General features: G+C 41.3%; 2 protein-coding genes across 3 annotated transcripts in view; both read right to left on the reverse strand.

The window, feature by feature from the left end:
• Positions 1–2,896: 2,896 nt before the first annotated feature.
• Positions 2,897–7,261, reverse strand: gjb1a (gap junction protein beta 1a). Its single transcript, XM_039766299.1, has 2 exons — positions 7,146–7,261; positions 2,897–4,772 (listed from the first exon to the last, which is right to left on the reverse strand). The coding sequence occupies exon 2, from the start codon at positions 4,756–4,758 to the stop codon at positions 3,946–3,948; it is 813 nt and encodes a 270-aa protein (XP_039622233.1). The 5' UTR covers positions 4,759–4,772; positions 7,146–7,261; the 3' UTR covers positions 2,897–3,945.
• Positions 7,262–12,976: 5,715 nt separating this feature from the next.
• LOC120537394 overlaps positions 12,977–22,497 on the reverse strand; it is a 51,231-nt gene continuing 41,710 nt past the window's right edge. For both annotated transcript variants that reach the window (XM_039766301.1, XM_039766300.1), the window contains 2 exons: positions 14,685–14,767; positions 12,977–13,375 (listed from right to left, as the gene is read on the reverse strand). In XM_039766301.1, the coding sequence (XP_039622235.1) occupies positions 13,293–13,375; positions 14,685–14,767 (166 nt within the window). In that variant the 3' untranslated portion in view covers positions 12,977–13,292. The remainder of the gene's footprint in view (positions 13,376–14,684; positions 14,768–22,497) is intronic.

Below are 22,497 nucleotides of genomic sequence, written 5' to 3' on the forward strand. Positions count from 1 at the left end.
AAAAGCGAAAAAACAAAACAACAACTGCTAGTGGAGTGTGGAGATCTCCGCCATCTCTGCCTTTGTGAAAGTCCTTCCTGTTTGATATCGGGGTCTCACTATGGCAAGCCAGAATAAAAAGTACTTTGGCATCTCTAAATTTTAAGAGGTCGTGAAAAACATTTAAGACATCTGAAAAAACTCTTTTTCATTATTTCTCACGATATCTTGTATGCACTTCGTTTGAGATCGACTGCCGTTCCTGTACGTGGTGAGATCATTCAAACACATTGTGAGGCATCTTAAAATACATTTGTGAACATTTCTAGGTATCTGAAATTCAAGTCCAGATATTTCAAAATGACTTTTCAATGGCAGTTGTTGGGAATCTTAAGATGTATGGAAACGCACGTGAGAAATCTCGTCTTACTGTATAATAACTTTAAGATATCTTAGGATGTATTGTGGCTATTTTCAAATAATCAGGAAGCTTTTTAAAAACATGTAGAAATGTATTTGAGGTATCCATCCATCCATTTTCTAACCCGCTGAATCCAAATACAGGGTCACAGGGGTCTGCTGGAGCCAATCCCAGCCAACACAGGGCACAAGGCAGGAACGAATCCTGGGCAGGGTGCCAACCCACCGCAGGACACACACAAACACACCAAGCACACACTAGGGCCAATTTAGAATCGCCAATCCACCTAACCTGCATGTCTTTGGATTGTGGGAGGAAACCCACGCAGACACGGGGAGAACATGAAAACTCCACGCAGGGAGGACCCGGGAAGCAAACCCAGGTCTCCTAACTGCAAGGCAGCAGCGCTACCACTCACTGCGCCACCGTGCCGCCCTGTATTTGAGGTATTTATAAATTAATTTCAGATCACTTAATATATTAAAACAACAAAGAGGCCTTAAATATATATTTGAGATATCTTCATAGTGAAGTATGTTTGATATCCAACATACATTTTTAAACATCTCCAATTGATTTCATGTCTTAATACAGATCGCTGCCCTCTTTCTGATATCTTAAGGGGCATTTCAAGATTTTAAGATTTCTTTAAAAATATATTCTCTTATTTTAAGATGTCTGAATTAGACTTTATGAAATCTACGATGCAATTCCAGATCATCTCAAATACATTTTCAGTTTCCTCAGAATAGCTTCCTGGCAAGTTCAGATATTTAAAATGTTGTTCAAAATATTTTAAAATAACTTCCTGCTCATTTTGAGACGTGTCAGACGCATGTCAAGATACCTTAAAAAAGAGAGGAAGTCCCATTAAATGACAGGGCTGTCCGACTCCAGTCCCGGTGGGCCGCCTTCTCCTAACCTGTGACCAGTTTTCACTGCTAATTCACTCCTTTTCCCTTCCTTTTAACAGCCCTGTTTTTAAGGATTCAGTCCTCTGAATTGATTCCTTTCTTCATTAAATGGCAGCCAAACAGAAATGAGACGTGAAACGAGCCAACAGATGACCAGCTAAACTGGAACATCAACCTCCAACCAGTTTCTTCATGAGAAGCCAATTCTTGTTGTGAATTGAAGCCGTTATTGAATATCATGACTCGTTGCTGCTCTCATTCTGCCACAGCAGGCTGTTCATTTTTTATTTTGGTGACCTGAGCAGATCCAAGATGACCGAGACCTCCACCTTTCTTTATGTTCAGGTTAACTGTTCATGAGGGGGCTTGTTTTGTGTCTCATTAAGGAACAAGAAATGACTAAGGGGTCGGAGTCACACCACTTAAAACTAAGGCAAAACGAGTTAATCGGCAGCAAAAAACAGCTCACTAATGAAGAAGATGGTTAGAATGAAAACCTGCAGCCACTGCGGCCCACCGGGACCGGCGCTGGCCACCCCTGCATTAAAAGGAATATTTTACAAGAAGTGATTTTAAGGTATCTGAAAATATCTGTTCATGTGACATAACTGAAAATGTAAACTTCGCATATCCTGAGGTGCATTTGACATATCTTAAAATGTAAAGGGGCATATTTTAAAGGGTGAACTTTGCTTTTAGATCTCTGGAAATTCGTTTAAAGTTATCACAAAATGTTCATTTGGCTTGCTGTCTCCCTGTTGTGCTCATAGATGGTTAAGGGGTCTTTCTTCCACTCATTTAACTGACCACCAGTAAGTGTGGCTTATCGCCCTGGTAGACACATGAATGGCTAGAACAGGGGTCCCCAACTCCGGGCCTGGAGGGCCGCAGTGGCTGCAGGTTTTCATTCTAACCCTTTTCTTAATTAGTGACCTGTTTCTGCTCCTAATTAAACTTCTTTTGAATGACTTTTATGTGACTTGCTCTTGAAGACTCCGATCCCTCAATTGTTTCTTTTTCTTTAATTAGCAGCCAAACAATAATGAGGTACAAACTGAGCCAAAATAGGACCATCAAACTGTGTCTGCCATACAATATCTGAAAACAAAGAATGATGAAGGTCGTAGAAATGCTGATCTGCTCAGGTCCACAAAACATTTTACCGGTGCTCTTAGAAAAGAGAAAATCAACAGTTTCAGAAATGTCTGCTAATGCACCACGAGAACAGCAACAAGCCATGGAATTAAAGAACGAGTTTAATTAACAACAAGAATCGTCACCTAATTAAGAAACTGGTTGGAGTTTGAGGCCCTGATTTAGTTGGTCTTCTGTTAGCTCACTCATTTCTCATTTCATTTCTGTTTGGGTGCCACTTAGGGAAAGAAATGAAGCAATTCAGAGGAAAGATGAAGAAATTCAGGGGAACAAATCTTAAAACAAGTCAATTAAAATGAATTCAAAAGAAGTTAATTAGCAGGAAAAACAGGTCACTAATTAAGAAAAGGGTTAGAATGAAAACCTGCAGCCACTGCGGCCCTCCAGGCCCGGAGTTGGGGACCCCTGGCTAGAACATACAGGAGGGTGGTAGTGGAAGAGTACCCTGAAAACCTGGTAGTGACTGTGCTGGCCCTCATTTCACTACAAACTACAAAAAAGTCCTGTAGGCGGTCAGGGTGTCTCGCCTGTTGTGCAGCTGGTTGAAAATAAATAAATATTCAGATGTGCCATTTTAAAAGATCACGTAGGAGAGACCAATTAAGTAGGAATACAAAGAAAATTAAACCATTTTGGCTGAGCACAGCTTTGAAAGGATCGCTACAGTTAATTTAAGTGGAAAGCAAAAAAAAAAAACAAAAAAACACACACGCAACCAACAAAAGGCCGCCCCACCTCGAGAGTCCTCAAGGAGTCCAACACCCGTGGCTGAAGTGCGAGTCGGAGCGGATTACGGAGTGCCCAGCTGGATGTGGACCTCAGAATGGGGCCTGCAAGTTCAGGCTTTTCTGATACAGAAGTAAACAGTGTAGCAAGAGGATGGTGAGGCACAAGAACTCAGCCTGGCTCCTTCCCTTCTTCTACAGATCTGAAATATGCCCAAGATAAGCCACTCCGGCCTAAAACATCGCTAATGCGTCTCCTTCTTGCAGTCCACCGAGCCTCTCCCAGAGCACACAGAATGGTTCAACCAGCGTCGCTTTTGATTCTGTTCACAGTTTAGAAATATGAAGTTGTCTCTTAAACGCAGCTGGTGTAGCCAACTCTCCAGCAAGCACTGTTTATTTTCACTGGAACTGATATTGCACACTAGTCCCTGGTGGCGATGCACTCGATTTTGAACTTGAAATCGAGGCTATCCAGCTGAAATTTTCATGTCACGTCAGCGGGCATAGTTAAGAAAAAAACGTTAAAGGGGCTAAACTGGCAATGACAAGTGGACTTGTAAATCTCTCTATAAGCTTGTGTGTCAAGTGGTGCTACTTAAGGTTTCTGGTCGCACAAGATGTGGAGCGTTTACCCGCTTTAAGAAAAGTTAAAAAAAAAAACAAAAAACAAAAAACAGTAATCAAGCTTTGATTAAATGGGTGAGAATAGGGACAAGGCGTCAACCACCAACCGCAGGCGGTACGTAGTCTAAGATGGAGAGCATCTCTCCCACTTATCGGACCCGGGGTTCCTCCTCATCTTGCTCAGAGCAGCGTGGTCCGACAGGAGCTGGTCACCCTGGCCTTCTTTGTATCCAGAGAACTTCTGACCATAGAAAGGGCCGGACTCTGTGTCCCTCACACTTCTCGAACAAGCCTTGGCAATCAAGTAGACAATCTCTGCAATATTCAGGAGGATGCAGACACCGGACACTACCAGCATGAAGATTGTAAAAATGGTTTTTTCAGTGGGCCGCGACACAAAGCAGTCGACAGTGTTGGGGCAAGGGTAAGAATCGCACTTGACCAGTCGAAACATCTTGTAGCCCGGGTAGATCATGTAGAAGATATACATGAAAGCAGCTTCAAAGAGCACACGGAAAATGACACTGATCATGTAGGTCCACCACAAGGCTCCAGTAATTTTCATTTTTTTGGTCTTGATTTGCTCCAGGTCTTTGCTGCTGGAGCGCCCTGACAGTCGGAGAATCTTCTTATCCATGTGTCGCCGGTGAGCTACGTGCATAGCAACAAGAAGGGCTGGGGTGGAAACCAGGATAAGCTGCAGGGACCAAAGACGCACATGAGAGATGGGAAAGAACTGGTCATAACAGACACTGTTGCAGCCAGGCTGCTGGGTGTTGCAGGTAAAGCCCGACTTCTCATCGCCCCACACCGTCTCTGCTGCCACAACCAAGATCATGATCCGGAAGATGAAGAGGACAGAAAGCCAGATGCGGCCGATCCCAGTGGAGTGCCTGTTGACGCCGCCAAGAACGGCATAAAAAGACGCCCAGTTCATTTTGGGTTCCAGGTCTGTTGGGAAGAAAGCAAAGAAAGAAAACCAGTTACTTTATACTTCATACATCCAAACTGCTCAGCTTTGTGCTCACAGTCCAAAAATGGACTTGAATAAAAGACGACATTTTTGTTTCCCCAAAGCAAAGTTGCTGCAGCTTTCTTATTAGTCTCTCGTTTGACTGCCTGTTTGGGAGAAATATTGTCTTCAAGGACCCTACGCCTAATTTATTTGTGTGCCCTAAAGTCACAGTTTCAACTGTCCCTGAGCCTAAATCAATCCTGAATGGTGCAACAAGGAGCAAAAAATGGCCACAGATGGCTGCCTTGACTGATCACCTCCTAACCAGAAAGAGCGATACGTAACAAAAATAGTGGTGCCCTCCACATGCCTTGACCTTTGTGGAGCTCGTAAACATTAGACTTATCCCACACCGTCTTCTCCTTCTTTTATTCATTTGCTCGGTTATTCTTGGTAACTCCCTAAGCCACAGAAATGCGTCCCCAAATGCCTTTGCAAGGGTCGCTGGAAAATGTTGTTGTCACCTGTTGTGGCTCAGTGTGACATACTGCTGTTAAGTGAAGCAGTGGCACCACCTCACTCCTCAAGGAAAGCAGAACTCAAAAAGTGTGTGCCAACTGCAAAATGCTTATGCCAGTGGGATGTGTTTTAGAACAATCGCTAGGCAGCATGTGAAGAGTCTAAATCCAGTAATACAGACAAATAAGTGACAAACCCCACTGAAAGCTACATTTAACAAGTACCTAAGCTTTATTAAGGTCACCAAGCAGTGAAATGACGTCAATCTATATCTATATACTTATATATAAAATACGACGTCTGTCTGTCTGTCTGTCCACTTTTCTCGAGAGAACTACTTAACGGATTTTTTCTATAATTTGCTTGAACTTCCTATCATAGTTCACTTGCAGTGCCGATTTATTTGTGTCAATCCAAGAGAGACTCAGGGGGCCGAGGGGCAGAGCTCTCCGTTTTGCGAGTCGCTGTACGTCTCGCCATGTGTTGGAGCGTACCTTGCCTCTGCTTAGCTAGCAATACCTGTTTGTTCAACAGACATTATTATCTACAGATTGATAAGGAGTGACGTTTGACATTTTTGACAGAGAGAGAGATCAGAGCTACGTGTGTGTTAGAGGGTAGCTGCCAATTGCCAGACATACCACAGTCACGTGCTTTTCTCCCCTTGCAGGGGATGCTCTCCCGTCAGAGCTGAACACGATCAGATACAGTACCAGCGTTTGACGTTTGAGCGTGCCTACCTCCCGCTTGGCCAGAATTACATTTTTTATTGATTTTGTCCTGTTTCACTACGAGCCTCTAATAAGCATAAACCTGAAAGGTCGGTGCAGGTGTAATTTAAGGTTACGTCTTTAGCGTGCGTCAGACTAGGCAGTGAAGGTATGGGAAACTGACTTTAACAGGTGAGGTGGGAGCACACAGTTGAGGAACGGGGACTACAAAGTGCAATACAAGTTTCTATATACAGTGCAGCCATACATGGAGTGCATGCAGACAGCCCAAGACCGAGCAGTCTGCTCAAGCATTTCAGAGACTTCACGTAACTACTGACACTTACAAATGATGTCATCTGTGGGCAAGTAACTTTACCTTCTGCAATTCCTTATACATGGGAGATTTCAGTGCATGCCTCCAGCCTTCCCTTACTTACATACCTGAAGCAGCAGTCCTGTTTTAACAGGCTTAGATACAATTTTTTAAATGAGCGGACACAATAAAGCAGCATTTCTGGGGCAAACGTCTAGATCAGAGACTTGAATGGCTGCCTCTTTCTACCCCGTTCTCTAGACTCGCTTCTGGTCGCAGGAAGCCAATCTACCTAGCAGATGTCTCTGCATGTTACCACTCACCTTCTCTTAATACCTACACCATCACATGTAAAGAATGGCTTCTTCATTAAACCCAAGACTTTTCAGTAAATGTACAAAACCTAAAAAAATGTTCATTGTATTAGTTAAAGATTCTCTGTATGAGGTCAGTCATGAAATTAAGGAGACAGATCAAAAATGTCTAAAGAGTCATAACCAACATCCTGATGGACACACAGATGTGATTTCGAAGAATACTTCTGAGAGGGAAGGACCAACATGTAATAATTGTACAATAAAGTTCAGTCTCATTTCATGATAGACATGATATCCACAGTATTTTACCTTGGTAAGTATTCATCTGTGAGGCAAATAAACAATTTCTCCGTAAGCCTCCTTCAGCCACACCCTACCATTCATCAATTTTGACTGATACACACTCCTCCAGTGTTTTATTTTACTTTCATTTACAATTCCATCTCTGACAGTAATATCCTAGCTGATCAGTTTCGTATACAGAGATATATGTTTAGATTGATTTACCTTCAGGTTAGTCCAAGCTCGACTACGTCCTTAAATGGAAAGCTCAGCATCAGAGTGGCCACTAGTCAGAAAGCAGCAGCTCCCCAGAACACCATGTCTCCAGGAATCGGTAATGAATTCCCTCACGCTAGACACTGCCCTCCACTGCCACAGTCATATGCTCTTATATAAGCCATTTGCATACAATGGATACTATTATGAGACTAACAAGACGCTTTAGAATTCAGATCAAACGCCTTGATTTCCGCCCACCCCACTTGCAAAAGAAAGAATCTGTGTGGACACACAAAAGCTGCGGCCCCATTATGCATTGTTTGTAATAGGATATGTGCTAAGGAAGGGTGACTTTGACATCAGTTGGAACAGAAGGCCATACACTCTGCAGGGAGATGGTCTGGCGCACTTTTGGCTGCTGAGCCTTCAAAGTTACATGCCACACTGACGTCAAAAAAGAAAGGAAAGGGTGCAGTGGGGCACACAGACACAGCACTCCATGTGTCTTCCCCACGCGTACAGTCAGCTAATCCATCACACATTTTTTGTTTTCAACTCTCACAATGTGTTTATCGGGTATTTCTGCGTCAGGACTGTCCTCAAACGTCATGCAGGTATTGGCTCAGGAGCAGAACAGAATCTGTCCGTTTCAGCGGGTGCATCAAATTAAAGATCTGGAAGTACAAGGCTTGTTGACAGGTGCACAAAATAAATGGTGACTACTGCTTCTCTTCAGGCTCAGCTTTACTTTCACTCTAAGACAAGTTCTCAGAACAGTCAGTGATATCACCCACCCATGAGAATGTGCAACTGAAATTCAAAAAACCTCTGACAAAAAAAAAAAAAAAAAAGGTTAAATGCCACGGGCTGACAATACAAAACAATTTCAGAGTCCTTCTAATGCCATTATGAATCATTTTTACTAAGTTATAGGGTGATAATTCAGTTTTAAGGTGGGGTCATGCACAGCAGCAGAAAAAAAGAGAACTACATTTTTTAACAATAGGATGAATTTTCAAGAGCTGGAGGATACATCTGAATGCTAAGTCACTCTCCTGTTGGAGCTTTATGCTTTCTGGGACCCAGTGAAGAACCTGCTTCAATAAATATCCACCTCTGCTTTTCATTGAGTCAGCCCCCCAAGTACATGCCACAGGCTAAGGGCCGAGGAGAATATCAATGGCTGAAAATGATTTTCCAGCCAGTATTAAGATTGTTTTCTTTCTTGGCTAGACCTTTCTATAATTAGGCTTCTCAGGGCATGAACTGGCACTACAGTACTGTCCTCCAAGGCCAAAGCTTTGGATCCCTAAACTTACTCAACTACATTGTTGCTAAGCTGTAATTCAGATGTTCCCAGAATTGCTCCTTTCACTGTTTGTGAAGTATAACTCAGGAGCCACATAATGACACCTTTTATTGGCTAACTAAAAAGATTACAATAGGCAAGTTTTCAAGGCAACTCAGGCCCCTTCTTCAGGCAAGTTGTAATCAGAAGGGGCCTGAGTTGCCTTGAAAACTTGCATATTGTAATCTTTTTAGTTAGCCAATAAAAGGTGTCATGTTGCTTGGCTTTTCTCTACATTCATAATGGCTAACACGGTACAACACCCTAGTACTACAGGAGCCACATAACTAATCAGCTGGAATGGGTCCCGATTTTAATTCATATCTTCTAGTTAGAATGTTGCTGTCATTGTCTTTAGTACAATACAATTTATTTTTTGTATAGCCCAAAATCACACAAGAAGTGCCGCAATGGGCTTTAACAGGCCCTGCCTCTTGACAGCCCCCCAGCCTTGACTCTCTGAGAAGACAAGAATAAAAAAAGGAAGAAACCTCGGGAAAGGCAGTTCTAAGACAGACAGACCCCTTTCCAGGTAGATTGGGCGTGCAGTGGGTGTCAAAAAGAAGGGGGTCAATACAATACAATACAATACAATACAATACACAGAAGAGAACAAATCCTCAATACAGTATAAAAATAAAAATTTTAGAAGTACAGAGTAGAATTTAACAGTGGATGACATCACATAATATGATTTAGATTTGTTTAGAGTCCTGGAGACCTCATCCATCAAGCTGCCTCCCCCATTTGGCCATTCCACAGCTGAAATAGCGCTAATCACTTGAAAGGACCCCTCTTTCCCATGATTCCTGCGATCCTCCATCAGGGATGACTTTACCTTAGGCAGTCAAAACAACTTGGCAGGTGGGCATACTTGCTTGGCAAGTATAAGTAACTTGTTATCATCTTTATAAATGTTGTTCTATTTAAATATGCATTTACTTTTAAATAGACTTTATGAAAAAAAAAAACTGACAACGTTTGCTAAACATAACAAAATTATCTAAAACACGCTTAATCCAGTGCAGAATAATGGCAGGTCAGATCCTAGCCGGTCAGTGCTGACCACAAGGCAGTAATCAGCTCTAGACAGGGTGCCAGTCTACGGCAGAGCCTGCTCACACACATAGGGACAGTTTAGAGTTACCAATCAGCATAGCAAGCACACACATACTGTGTATATGGAGGCAAAGGTCTGTGATATGGTTTGCATATTTGTAGCTAGTAATCCACAAGGGGATAAAATGAATCACGTATCTTAAAATAGTTTGTTCCTAAGCTTTTCACAACCTACAAGATGTCATCATCAGAGTTAAATGATTAAGCATACAGGAATCAAAGGCAATATATAGCAAATGAGCGTATGGGGATGCAAGGCTGGGGTCAATAAGGTGGGGTTTGAATAGTGTTGGTCACAAAATCTTTTTAATTATTTAGATGTTCTTCTTTTTAAGCCTGCATGCTGGGTTTATGTCCAAATGTCTGTTAATGGCATTTTCATTTGAGAGCCATGTTTCAGCCAGCTCTCTGGCACTTTTAATGTTAGCCCTGACTTTTACTTGCACCGTGTCCTGGTTAAATTTGTATGTGTGTATATCAATGTCTGTGGGTCCTTCATTTTGACAGCGTTGTGATGTTCTTGTATGTGTGTTGCGAGTGTTTTAGATGTTTGTCCCATGTACACATGGAGTTACTATGTTCTGGGTCTCTGATGCCGATTTCTTGCTTTTTGCATTAAAAAGAACTGTTTGGAGAATGTTTGCAGGTTTATGGGCTATGTTGCTGCCCGATTTGGAGAGGATAAGCACTATGCTTTCTGATACACCACTGTGATAGGGAAGGGTGTGCCAAGTAGGACATATGATCAGGTTAGAGTCGATTGTTTGCCGAGGTCTTTGGTGCCTCCTATATAAGCATTGTTTGATAAACGTCTTGGGGTAGCCATTTGATGTGAACAGATGAACAAAGATAATGTCTTTCATCTTTTGACTCTAACCTGATTTATGCTAACAGCCTGCAGCCACAAGCATACTGGAATTTAAAATGGGACAAAGGTAACTTTAAAAAACACAGCGTCCCGTGTAGATTTGAGTTAAATCATGGAATTCAGTGTGTGTAAAATGAAATGCCACAGAAAAAAAAAAACCAAAAAGAAGTTTTGGAAACATGTGCCCAGCAGCGATTAGGAAGAGACATGTGCATTGGCATAATCAATAAAAACAGCCAATTTGGTCTAATAAATTTACAGGTTTACATTTCAAATAAAATGTCAAAAATGGGAACAGCACTACATAAACAAAATGTACTACAGTAGAGTTTTGCTTATCCAACATTCTGTATTATAAGACATCCCACCGCAAAAAAAAAAAGAGCATCAATCGGCAACAAGAACTGCAAGTTGCAAGCGTAGTCTATTTTTAGTTGCTAAGTTCAATTTTTCAGTAAAATTTTTCTGTTTTGTTGTAAAACATGATTACAGTGGATTATGTGGCCAGCCCTCTCTGGCGTGTGCGCGTGTGTGTGCCTGTGTGTGTGTACGCGTGTCTCTCTTTCTCTCTCGTGTGTGTGTGTCTGTCTGTCTCTGTCTGTCGGTCTGTGTCTCTTTCTCTCTTGCTGCACAGGGAATGCACAGGGAGAGACTGAACACGCGCAGAAATCATCAGCACACACAAACCGAAAGGGAAACTGGCTCATTCGAATACCTAGTGTGTGGTCGTGAACAGATGCAAAAGTTTGTCGAACTTTTTGGTCATAACCTGATTTGTACGTGTCCAGAGATGTTCGTGAACCGAGGTTCGTAATGTGTAAAATTCTAACATAGTTTGACGTTTAATAGACTTTTTCTTAACACCTCCCATTATCCAACATTTTCGCTTATGCGACGTTCTGCCGGCCCATTTATGTCGGATAAGCGAGACTCTACTGTATTACCATTAACAACTATTACCTTAATACCAAGCAAGATGACTGAAAAATTAAATGCCTTTAAGAAAGGCTGCCTGTTTAAAATTAAAATTGCTGTAAATTTCTAATGTACTATATTCCAAATAACTACAACTGGCAAATGTTTCACATTCAGTGTTCATTCCAGAAATGTAAAAGGACAAAAATAAATCAACAAACTGTATATTGTAATCAATTAAAATCATGGTCATATCTTCTGCCAAAGTTAAAAGAAAACTGTAAATCATCCATCTATCCATTATCCAACCTGCTATATCCTAACTACAGGGTCCAGTTTTGCTAAAACAATACCTTGAGCACAAAACAATAACAAACTCAATGTAACTGTCTCCCAATGGCATGCGTTTTTTATATACACAGCATAGTGACTTTCACTGTAGACACTTACCTGTGGCAATCAGCAGCTTCACAACACTCAGCCTGGCTTATAACTTGTTGCGCAGTAGCTTATTTGTTTTTTTCTCACATAATTACTTTTTGGTACATCTACTTTCAGTTTTTTAAATAACATTAAAAGTTTAATTAAATGTTTATTATAGTTTTGTTATTTTAACTACCTTCAACACAATGGATAGATTTTATAAGTTACATAAGTATCATAATGAAACATGGATTTAAACTACTACAAAAGAGACATTAAAACAAGAACAAATTAACTCACAAAAACTTGTCCAAGTGAGATCAGAGCACTTTGTAACTCATACTTACAATGGAACACCAGCTGTTATTCTACAATCTCCTGAAGAGATGGCAACACTAACCGTTTATCAGCTGAGCACTGAACTTAAGACATTCTGGGCGAACACCACACTGACTGCCCCCGCTATCACTGTCAGGTATGAACACTTAAACATTTACTAGAGATATTGACTTTGCTGATGTAAACGGATTAGGATGTTTTCAAATAGCTGACTTGTTTTTAATATGATGTCAGGAATATGCTTAAGTTAAAACAAAAATGATTCTGGATAACATGTATAAAAACAAAACAAAAAGAAACACAAAGTAAAGTTTAATTACTGAATTAATGCTGTGACACAAAGGTTTAACTTTGTACTTTGTATGATAAGGAAGTGTAGCTGCCAAGTGTTTGACAACTGCCAGCACTGTCAAGGTCATATGTTTCTGCAGTACTAGCCTCTAGCCTAGGCCTAAAAAAATTGAGTTTTCAAAAAGGTATTTTGATGGTATGTGTGAAAATTGCCAATTTGTATTAATCTATATTATACTCATGAAAAAAAATATTTGGAAGAATACAACACATACATTAAACATAATATATTTATGAGTATACTCTGAGCAGACAGATCATGAAAAGATTCTTGCACATAAATTCCTGCTGTCTAGGAAGATGACATTATCCATTACATCAGAGTATGAAATCAGTAATATAGTCAGATAAACAATAGTATACAGTCTCCAATTTCCATGTAAATTGAATCAAAATATTATAATTAAAATAATATATATTTTACTCCTAGGTCTCTGGCTTAACATTTAACTTGATATGCATTTATTATAGACTCAACTTTAGCATCAAGTCAGAGAAGGAGACACATATATATAATTTAAGTTCCATCACTTTACCTTTTTAAAATACACTCTACTTCAAAAGAAATTGTATATATACACTAATGAATTACTGGCATTGCTACCTACATAAAACAGATACCTGAAGAGGTTTTGGCTATAAGTAGTAATCTATTTGTTTCACAATCTGACCAAAGAGGAGGAGGACATGGAATGAACAGACAATGTAATATGCTACACATTAGTGTTTATTACAACAGGCATCACATGGCACACTGTCAAACAATAGGATATCAAGGAATGACTGAGAATCATCTGCTGTCCTGGAAATAATAAGACAGAATCTTCTCTTCCCGTTTCGGAGACAAATCTGACTTTGTTCCAACTGTTCTGGCTGAAATAAAAAAAAAAAAAATGACTGACTTCCTCCCCCTCTCAAATAGTTTAATAGGGTCATTATTGTCCTATGTACAGAATACAGTGAAATACTTACTTGCATGTGCTAATCAGCTATAATATTATAATATTAAACAGAGTGGAACACAAACAATATTTCCACTCAAACAATCTCACTTTGATCCTAAATCATTGCTACTTAACCCACATGTTGGGTTCATGTTTTCATTGCCACCAATCTATTAGTTAACATCTTATTCTTGAGTGTAATTTGGCTTTTGACAATTTTGATTTACTGTGCATCTTTCTTTGCACTTGATCTGAAAAATTTTCAAAAATGTACGAAGAGGTATTAAGCTTTGCAAAATATTACTAGAACCATGTAAACCAACTTGTTATTGGGCATTAGTACATAACTCGATTAATTTTACCATCGAAGTTAAAGGAAACTTGTATGGAACAGGCTCAAGGGCAGTTTAAATAAGTGATTACCTAATGATTAAGCTTTATCAAAAAACAACAAAATGGTATGAGTCTGAGTGAAATTAAAGAAATATGTCTGTAAACTGCTTTAATTAAAAGAGAACAGACAGTCTTCCAGGTTTTTAATTTGTAATAAGTACAATGGAACCAAAGAGATAACAGAATGGATGGGTAGGTTGAGGTGCAGAGTGGAAGTGAGACCACATTCATCATGAACACTGTTCAGAGCTAACATTAAACGAAAAATAATGTAGAAGAACTGAATTAAGAAGAATTAAAACATCAAGATCAGAAGCATTAAACTGTCAATAAAAATGGGCATTAGTATGCTGTTTCAAAAGAGGGCCAAGGAGCTACTGCATACAGAGAAATGCAAATGCTACAAGACCAGCAGTACTAATGGAGAGCCTGAACATTTTAACTCCTCCAGTTTAAATCTGCTTAGGCATACTGAATAACACGTATGCCAAAATATTGAGCAAAATGATGAAGAAAAACAAAGCCCATTTAATGATCATATTCAAAATAATCATTCAGATATTAGGAGCTGGTAAAAATGAAGTCCAGTTAAACAAAGTTCAGTAAGACACACAAATTAACCCCTGATAAAGAGACCAGTGACAATGAAAACCTTCATCCACTGCAACCCATTATGGACATAATTGCTTAACCAGGGGCATAGTCATTACAAATAAAGAATGTAAAACAACTAAAATGTAGGATCTTTAAACTCTGCATTTTGAAACACTAGGATAGTCAAACCTCATGAAACCTAATGTTATGGAAGAATACTAATGCAGAAAAACAAACAAGCACATTCCTACCTTTGAACCCATAAAGATTTTTCATTTTACTATGCACTGCATGACCATTTTCTGTCAGTCTTACTGATATTGAAGGTCCCCGTCTAAATAAACAAACAAACAAAAAACTGTTGAAGCAGTTTAGGGAACAATGCACTTTGTATAGACACAACTGGGTTAGAATAGAATATGTTGCCAATATTAATACTTGCTACAATTCACTTTTGCTCAGGCTTATAGAAATAAACCTTGTAATACAAACATTTGACATACCAAAATACATATTAAATAATTTCACATACTGTATGTAATTTGAAACATTACTGTCATGTCAGTGTTTGGCAACATTACCTTTATATTAAAAAAAAGCTTATTAAAATAAAGACACATTTTAAAATATATAAAGAATGTTCCCCTCCTTGAACCGTCACCTTATCGTGGTGGAGGGGTTTGCGTGTCCCAATGATCCTAGGAGCTATGTTGTCCGGGGCTTTATGCTCCTGGTAGGGCCACCCAAGGCAAACTGGTCCTAGGTGAGGGATGAGACAAAGAGCGGTTCAACAAACCTCTGATGAAGAATAAAACCTTGAACGACGCTTTCCCTTGCCCGAGCGCTGGTCACCGGGCCCCCTCTGGAGCCAGGCCTGGAGGTGGGGCTCGATGACGAGCGCCTGGTGGCCGGGCCTGCACCCATGGGGCTCGGCTGGGCACAGCCCGAAAAGGTAACGTGGGTCCTCCTCCCCATGGGCTCACCACCTATGGGAGGGGCCAAGGAGGTTGGGTGCAGTGTGAATTGGGTGGTGGCCGAAGGCGGGACCTTGGCAGTCTGATCCTCGGCTACAGAAACTGGCTCTTGGGATGTGGAATGTCACCTCTCTGAAGGGGAAGGAGCCTGAGCTAGTGCGCGAGGTTGAGAGGTTCCGGCTAGATATAGTCGGACGCACAGCTTGGACTCTGGAACCAATCTCCTTGAGAGGGGCTGGACTCTCTACCACTCTGGAGTTGCCCCTGGTGAGAGGCGCCGAGCAGGTGTGGGCATACTTATTGCCCCCCGACTCGGAGCCTGTGCATTGGGGTTTACCCCGGTGGACGAGAGGGTGGCCTCCCTCCGCCTTCGGGTGGGGGGAAGGGTCCTGACTGTTGTTTGTGCGTATGCACCGAACAGCAGTTTGGAGTATCCACCCTTTTTGGAGCCTCTGGAGGGGTGCTAGAGGGCATACCTTCTGGGGATTCCCTCGTTTTGCTGGGAGACTTCAATGCTCACGTGGGCAATGACAGTGAGACCTGGAAGGGCGTGATTGGGAGGAATGGCCCCCCCGATCTGAACCCGAGCGGTGTTTTGTTATTGAACTTCTGTGCTCGTCACGGATTGTCCATAACGAACACCATGTTCAAGCATAAGGGTGTTCACATGTGCACTTGGCACCAGGACATCCTAGGCCTCAGGTCGATGATCGACTTTGTGGTCGTGTCGCCGGACTTGCGCCATATGTCTTGGACACTCGGGTGAAGAGAGGGGTGGAGCTGTCAACTGATCACCACCTGGTGGTGAGTTGGCTTCGATGGTGGGGGAAGATGCCGGTCAGACCTGGTAGGCCCAAATGTGTTGTGAGGGTCTGCTGGGAACAGCTGGCAGAGTCCCCTGTCAGAAGTAGCTTCAACTCCCACCTCCGGCATAACTTTAACCACGTCCCAAGGGAGGTGGGGGACATTGAGTCCGAATGGGCTATGTTCCGTGCCTCTATTGTTGAGGCGGCTGACCGGAGCTGTGGCCGCAAGGTGGTCAGTGCCTGTCGTGGCGGCAATCCCCGAACCCATTGGTGGACACCGGCGGTGAGGGATGCCGTCAAGCTGAAGAAGGAGTCCTATAGGACTTTTTTGTCATGTGGGTCTCTGGAGGCAGCTGATAGGTACCGCAGGCCAAGCGGAACGCGGCTTCGGTTGTTGCTGAGGCAAAAACTCGGGCGTGGGAGGAGTTTGGAGAGGCCATGGAGAACGACTTTCGGACAGCGTCGAGGAGATTCTGCCCTTAGCAGAGTTCTGGAGGGTGCATGGGAGTTTGCCCGACCAGTCTACATGTGTTTTGTGGACTTGGAAAAGGCGTTCGACCGTGTCCCTCGGGGAATCCTGTGGGGTGCTCCGGGAGTATGGGGTACCAGACCCCCTGATAAGAGCTGTTCGGTCTCTGTACAACCGGTGTCAGAGCCTGGTCCGCATTGCCGGCAGTAAGTCGAGCTCGTTTCCAGTGAGAGTTGGACTCCGCCAGGACTGCCCTTTGTCACCGATTCTGTTCATAACTTTTATGGATAGAATTTCTAGGCGCAGCCAGGGTGTTGAAGGGGTCCAGTTTGGTAGACTCAGGATTGGTCACTGCTTTTTGCAGATGATGTTGTCCTGTTTGCTTCATCAGGCCGTGATCTTCAGCTCTCTCTGGATCGGTTCGCAGCTGAGTGTGAAGCAGCTGGGATGAGAATCAGCACCTCCAAATCCGAGAGCATGGTCCTCAGCCGGAAAAGGGTGGAGTACACTCTCAGGGTTGGGGGAGAGATCCTGCCCCAAGTGGAGTTCAAGTATCTCGGGGTCTTGTTCACGAGTGAGGGAAGAATGGAGCGTGAGATCGACAGGCGGATTGGTGCGGCATCCGCAGTGATGCGGCTCTGCATCGGTCTGTCGTGGTGAAAAGGAGCTGAGCCGTAAGGCAAAGCTCTCAATTTACCAGTCGATCTACGCTCCTACCCTCACCTATGGGCATGAGCTATGGGTAGTGACCGAAAGAACGAGATCGCGAATACAAGCGGCTGAAATGAGTTTCCTCCGCAGGGTGTCTGGGCTTTCCCTTAAAGATAGGGTGAGAAGCTCAGTCATCCGGGAGGGGCTCAGAGTAGAGCCGCTGCTCCTCCGCATCGAGAGGAGTCAGATGAGGTGGCTCGGGCATCTGATCAGGATGCCTCCTGGACGCCTCCCTGGTGAGGTGTTCCGGGCACGTCCAACCGGGAGGAGGCCCCGGGGAGGACCCAGGACACGTTGGAGGGACTATGTCTCCCGGCTGGCCTGGGAACGCCTTGGGATTCTCCTGGAAGAGCTGGAAGTAGTGATCAGGGAGAGGGAAGTCTGGGCCTCTCTGCTCAAGCTGCTGCCCCCGCGACCCGATCTCGGATAAGCGGAAGAGGATGGATGGATGGATGGATGGATGGATAAAGAATGTTTTTGTAGTAATTATATTAGCGCAGCATGATGCACACTAATTATTGCTACTTCCTTAACGCACAAAATACCAAACCTGTACATTTTTTACTTATCTCCAAGATTTGTGGGTTAGTTTGAGTAGTAGACTGGTATCTATAAAATTGCCCTTTTTGGAGGTATGAGTTTTTTTCTGTGATGGATAAATGCTTTGTACATAGTTGGTTCTTGCCGTTCCCCGTGACTGACCATTTTAATATTTTCTTCCAGGATTTCAGCAAACATAATTCTATACACAAGAAGAAATGGTGAGGATGGATTAATGTAATATGCTTCTATTTATCTTTATTAATAAACATTACGCAGATTACAAAAGGTTTTCAGCTTGAACACAAAAGGGTATTATAGTGTTGTTTAAGGACCAAGTCAACACAGATGCCAAAAACTGCAAAATAAAGAATCATGTTATCACCAACTATCTAAAGCTGAAGAACAATACACCAACAAATATTCCTTTTTGCCTGGTACATATGTATCGCAACCTTCTTTTTGTCATAGTCAATAGGTGACCTGCCTATGTTTAGCTGTCCCTTGACACTGGTGACAAAAGAAAATATTTCTGTAATGGAAATATAAAAAAGTGACATTGACACTAGATAGAAGACACTACAGAAATTGGTTACAGGTCAGTTAGATTTATTGTACACTAGCAGAATACCCGCGCTTCGCAGCGGAGAAGTAGTGTGTTAAAGAAAGTACGAAAAAGAAAAGGAAAAATTTTAAAAACAACGTAACATGATTGTTAATGTAATTGTTTTGTCATTGATATGAGTGTTGTTCTCATATCTATCTATATATATATATATATATATACTGTATCTCTATCTATCTATATATATATATATACCCGCGCTTGGCAGCGGAGAAGTAGTGTGTTAAAGAAGAAAAGAGAAAGAAAAGGAAACATTTTGAAAATAACGTAACATGATTGTCAATGTAATTGTTTTGTCACTGTTATGAGTGTCGCTGTGATATATATATATATATAGCAAAATACCAGCTTCACAGCGATGTCATGTGTTAAAGAAGTTATGAAAAAGAAAAGGAAACATTTTAAAAATAATGTAACATGATTGTCAAAGTAATTGTTTTGTGTATTTGGCGGCAGCGTCACGAAGTTGTTTTTGGCAGCTGCATCAGAAAATGTACCATGACGTCTGACACGCCTCCTTTTTACTGTTTTCTCACAGCTTGGATTGCTGCTGTCATATATACACACACACACACACACACACACACACACACATACATACATACATACATACATATATATATATATATATATACACATACATATCTTCATATCTACATATCTATATACATATCTACATATACACATATATATATATACATACATACCTATGTACATCATATATACACACACATACATACATACACACACACAAATTATATATATGTGTGTATGTATGTATGTATGTGTGTGTGTATATATATATACATATACATATACTTGTGTGTATGTTTGTATGTGTCTATATGTGTGTGTATAGGTTTGGTCACTGAGTGCAAGGGAAAAATAATAAATTATAGTCTATAAGTTATTAAACAGTAAAACATTAACGTTTTAAGAAGTACAGGTACATTGAAATTACATTTTCTATGTGAACGTTCAAATTTGTGCCTCTGGTAATGTGCCTTACCGGCATTTAAAGAAAATTAGTTTTGTGTCCTCTGCAGTGTTAAGAGAGAAAGGTTTGGGATAAAAGGAAAAAAGGTGTAAAGAAAGGAAAGTTGCCTTTTTCTTTTATATAGTGTAGAGAGATGTCTTCGCTGATGATATGAGCCTTTTGGGACAGTCGCGGTGGGTCTTGTGTAGACTGGTGAGACGTCCCTGCCATTAATCGGCTGTGATGGCACTGTCAGTCCTCCACTCCTGTGCGTGTCTTCATAATTCGAGGTGAGGACCTGATGATCGTATACGTGCAAAAGAAAGTGTGAATCGCCTTAATATTATTTTGCCGTGGTGTAGAAAAGGGGTCCCGTGTTTGCACTTGTCTGGGCTATAGCGCAGGGGGAGGATGAAAAAAATTAAAAGTGCTCACTTTGACTTAAGGCAGAAGCGCAGTCAGCGTCTCAAAGGCCGGCACAGCTATGCACGCGCTGGCTGCTCGACTTTTGCTGGGCAGGAGACCCCAGTTTGCAGACACGTTCATGATATCAAAAGTCTCAGCGATCTTTGGAGGTCATTCATATATATATATATATAGCAAAATACCCGCGCCTCGCAGCGGAGAAGTAGTGTGTTAAAGAAGTAATGAAAAAGAAAAGGAAACATTTTAATAATAACGTAACATGATTGACATTGTCATGAGTGTTGCTGTCATATATATGCCTGCCTAAATAAGTCACCCTCGCTTTGCTCTTACTTTTTTACCGTTCATTTAATCATAGCTAGTGGCGGAAAAATTATAAAATGGAAGGAGGATGGCTTTACCAAAACAATTATTGATGGCGAATCGATTATTCATAAAGCTTGAATTGGTGCTGTTTTTCTTTGTTAACCTCATATTTTTTCATACTTCTTCTCAAACTAAGGTGGAGCGAGGGTAAAATAAATCGTGATGCGCTGCTCAATGTAATCCGTGTACCAGGAAATCATGCATTGACAAAAGCTCCCCTTTGCTTGTAATGCAAAGTGTGATTAAATGCATTATTTTTTAACGCGTTATGGAGCACATGCATCAAAGCTTCTCGGCTGTGCTTGTGCTAAGAAAAGGAAAGATTTTAAAAATAATGTAACACGATTGTGTTGCTTCGGAAGACAGCGTTAGCCGCGGAGCTCAGCTCAGAGCAAAATGAGGTGGGAGGGGAGATGATGACGTGACTCCCCCACCCGCCTTAACTGTCAATCCCCACAAACACAGTCTCGGAATTTGCATAAGCACACCCTTCACCTACAATTTTAACTTAGTTACAAAGTGATCAAAACTCGTTTATATCCCTGCGCCCTCTCATTAAACTTGTATCCCGCATTACCTGTGGGTATGTGAAACGCCAGCGTAGCCTGTCTATGAACTTAATTTAAAGTTTAGGTTTACACCTTACTTTCTTTCCGAGCTGGCAACACTCATGAATATGGTAGTATATGTCACTCGCTCACTTCTTATTGTTTCGCTGCCTTCTCAATTATAAAATGCATGTTTTCTTAAGCGCTTTTTGGAGGTCTTCCTGGTTTTCTACGCACGCGCTGACAGTCAGTTCACGTGATTACGGGAGGCGTGATGATGTCACACAAAACTCCGCCCCCCCACGTCATTCCAGCTCAACTCCATTACAGTTAATGGAGAAAAATACCTTCCAGTTATGACCATTAGGCGTAGAATTTCGAAATGAAACCTGCCCAACTTTTGTAAGTAAGCTGTAAGGAATGAGCCTGCCAAATTTCAGCCTTCTACCTACACGGGAAGTTGGAGAATTAGTGATGAGTGAGTGAGTGAGTGAGTGAGGGCTTTGCCTTTTATTAGTATAGATTTTGCATAAAAAAAGAAGTGTTTTTTTAGATTGTTTACTTTAAAGTTTAATAATGCTATGTGTATGTCATATGTATGAGACAATCAAATCTCAATAAATAAAGTAAATTATATTCATTGCATGTAAAGTTGTGTTTATGTGAATATTCTTAAAGGGGTCTGTGACTCAAAAAAGGTTAAGAATCTCTAGTTTAAGGTCTAGGCCAATGCTGGATAGATGACTTGATAATGTTTATGCAAGTATAGTCCAAACTGGTTTAATGCCCATAAAGGCCCCACAAACAGCTGATGTTACACTGATTTGCTTTGGTTTTTACAGCAGTCAGTCAAAGAAAAGCAATGCAGAAACTGCTTAACCATGAACATTGTGCTTCATGGCAATGTCTGTGTTCACATTGCATGGGTTATAACGGCTGCTTTGCAAAACTGTAGATCTAAAGTTATGGCACACCCATCCTATTTGTCCAGACCTAGCCCTGTATGACTTACTCTAAAACTAAAGCTGAGCTTCAAGTTCAATTATTATCAAAGTCAAAAAATTGAAGCTGACACAAATCTTACAGATAAAGATTAATTATAATAGCAGACAATTATTTTTATAATGCTCTTCACAAAGCACACAATAAAAGAAGCTTCATAAATAAGAACCCAAATCAAAGTAAAATGATGAAATAGACAATTAATATTTCATATATTTCTTTTTGAACTCCTTCATTAGCATTTGCACAAAATTATAACTTATTCAATAACTTATTTGTGAATATATTAAATATATATGCCCAGTGGGGGCTGGGTGGTCTCATGGCCTTGGAACGCTGCAGATTTTGTTTTTTTTTTCCTTTCCTCCCAGGTCATCAGACATTACTTTATTGTTTGTTAATTAGTATTGCCCAAGTTTTATATGTTATTCTTTTTTCTTTCTTCATCTTGTAAAGCACTTTGTGCTACATCATTTGTATGAAAACGTGCTATACGAATAAATGCTGTTGTTGTAGTTGTTATTTCATTGTTGCTCTCTTCTCATAGGCCAAGGTGTAAAATACAATAATTGAAATAAAACTGGTCCTGAGGTAGGTTGGCACCCTGCCCGGGATTGGTTC

The sequence above is a fragment of the Polypterus senegalus genome, chromosome 10 (genome assembly GCF_016835505.1).
Source record: "Polypterus senegalus isolate Bchr_013 chromosome 10, ASM1683550v1, whole genome shotgun sequence".
Taxonomy (NCBI): Eukaryota; Metazoa; Chordata; class Cladistia; order Polypteriformes; family Polypteridae; genus Polypterus; species Polypterus senegalus.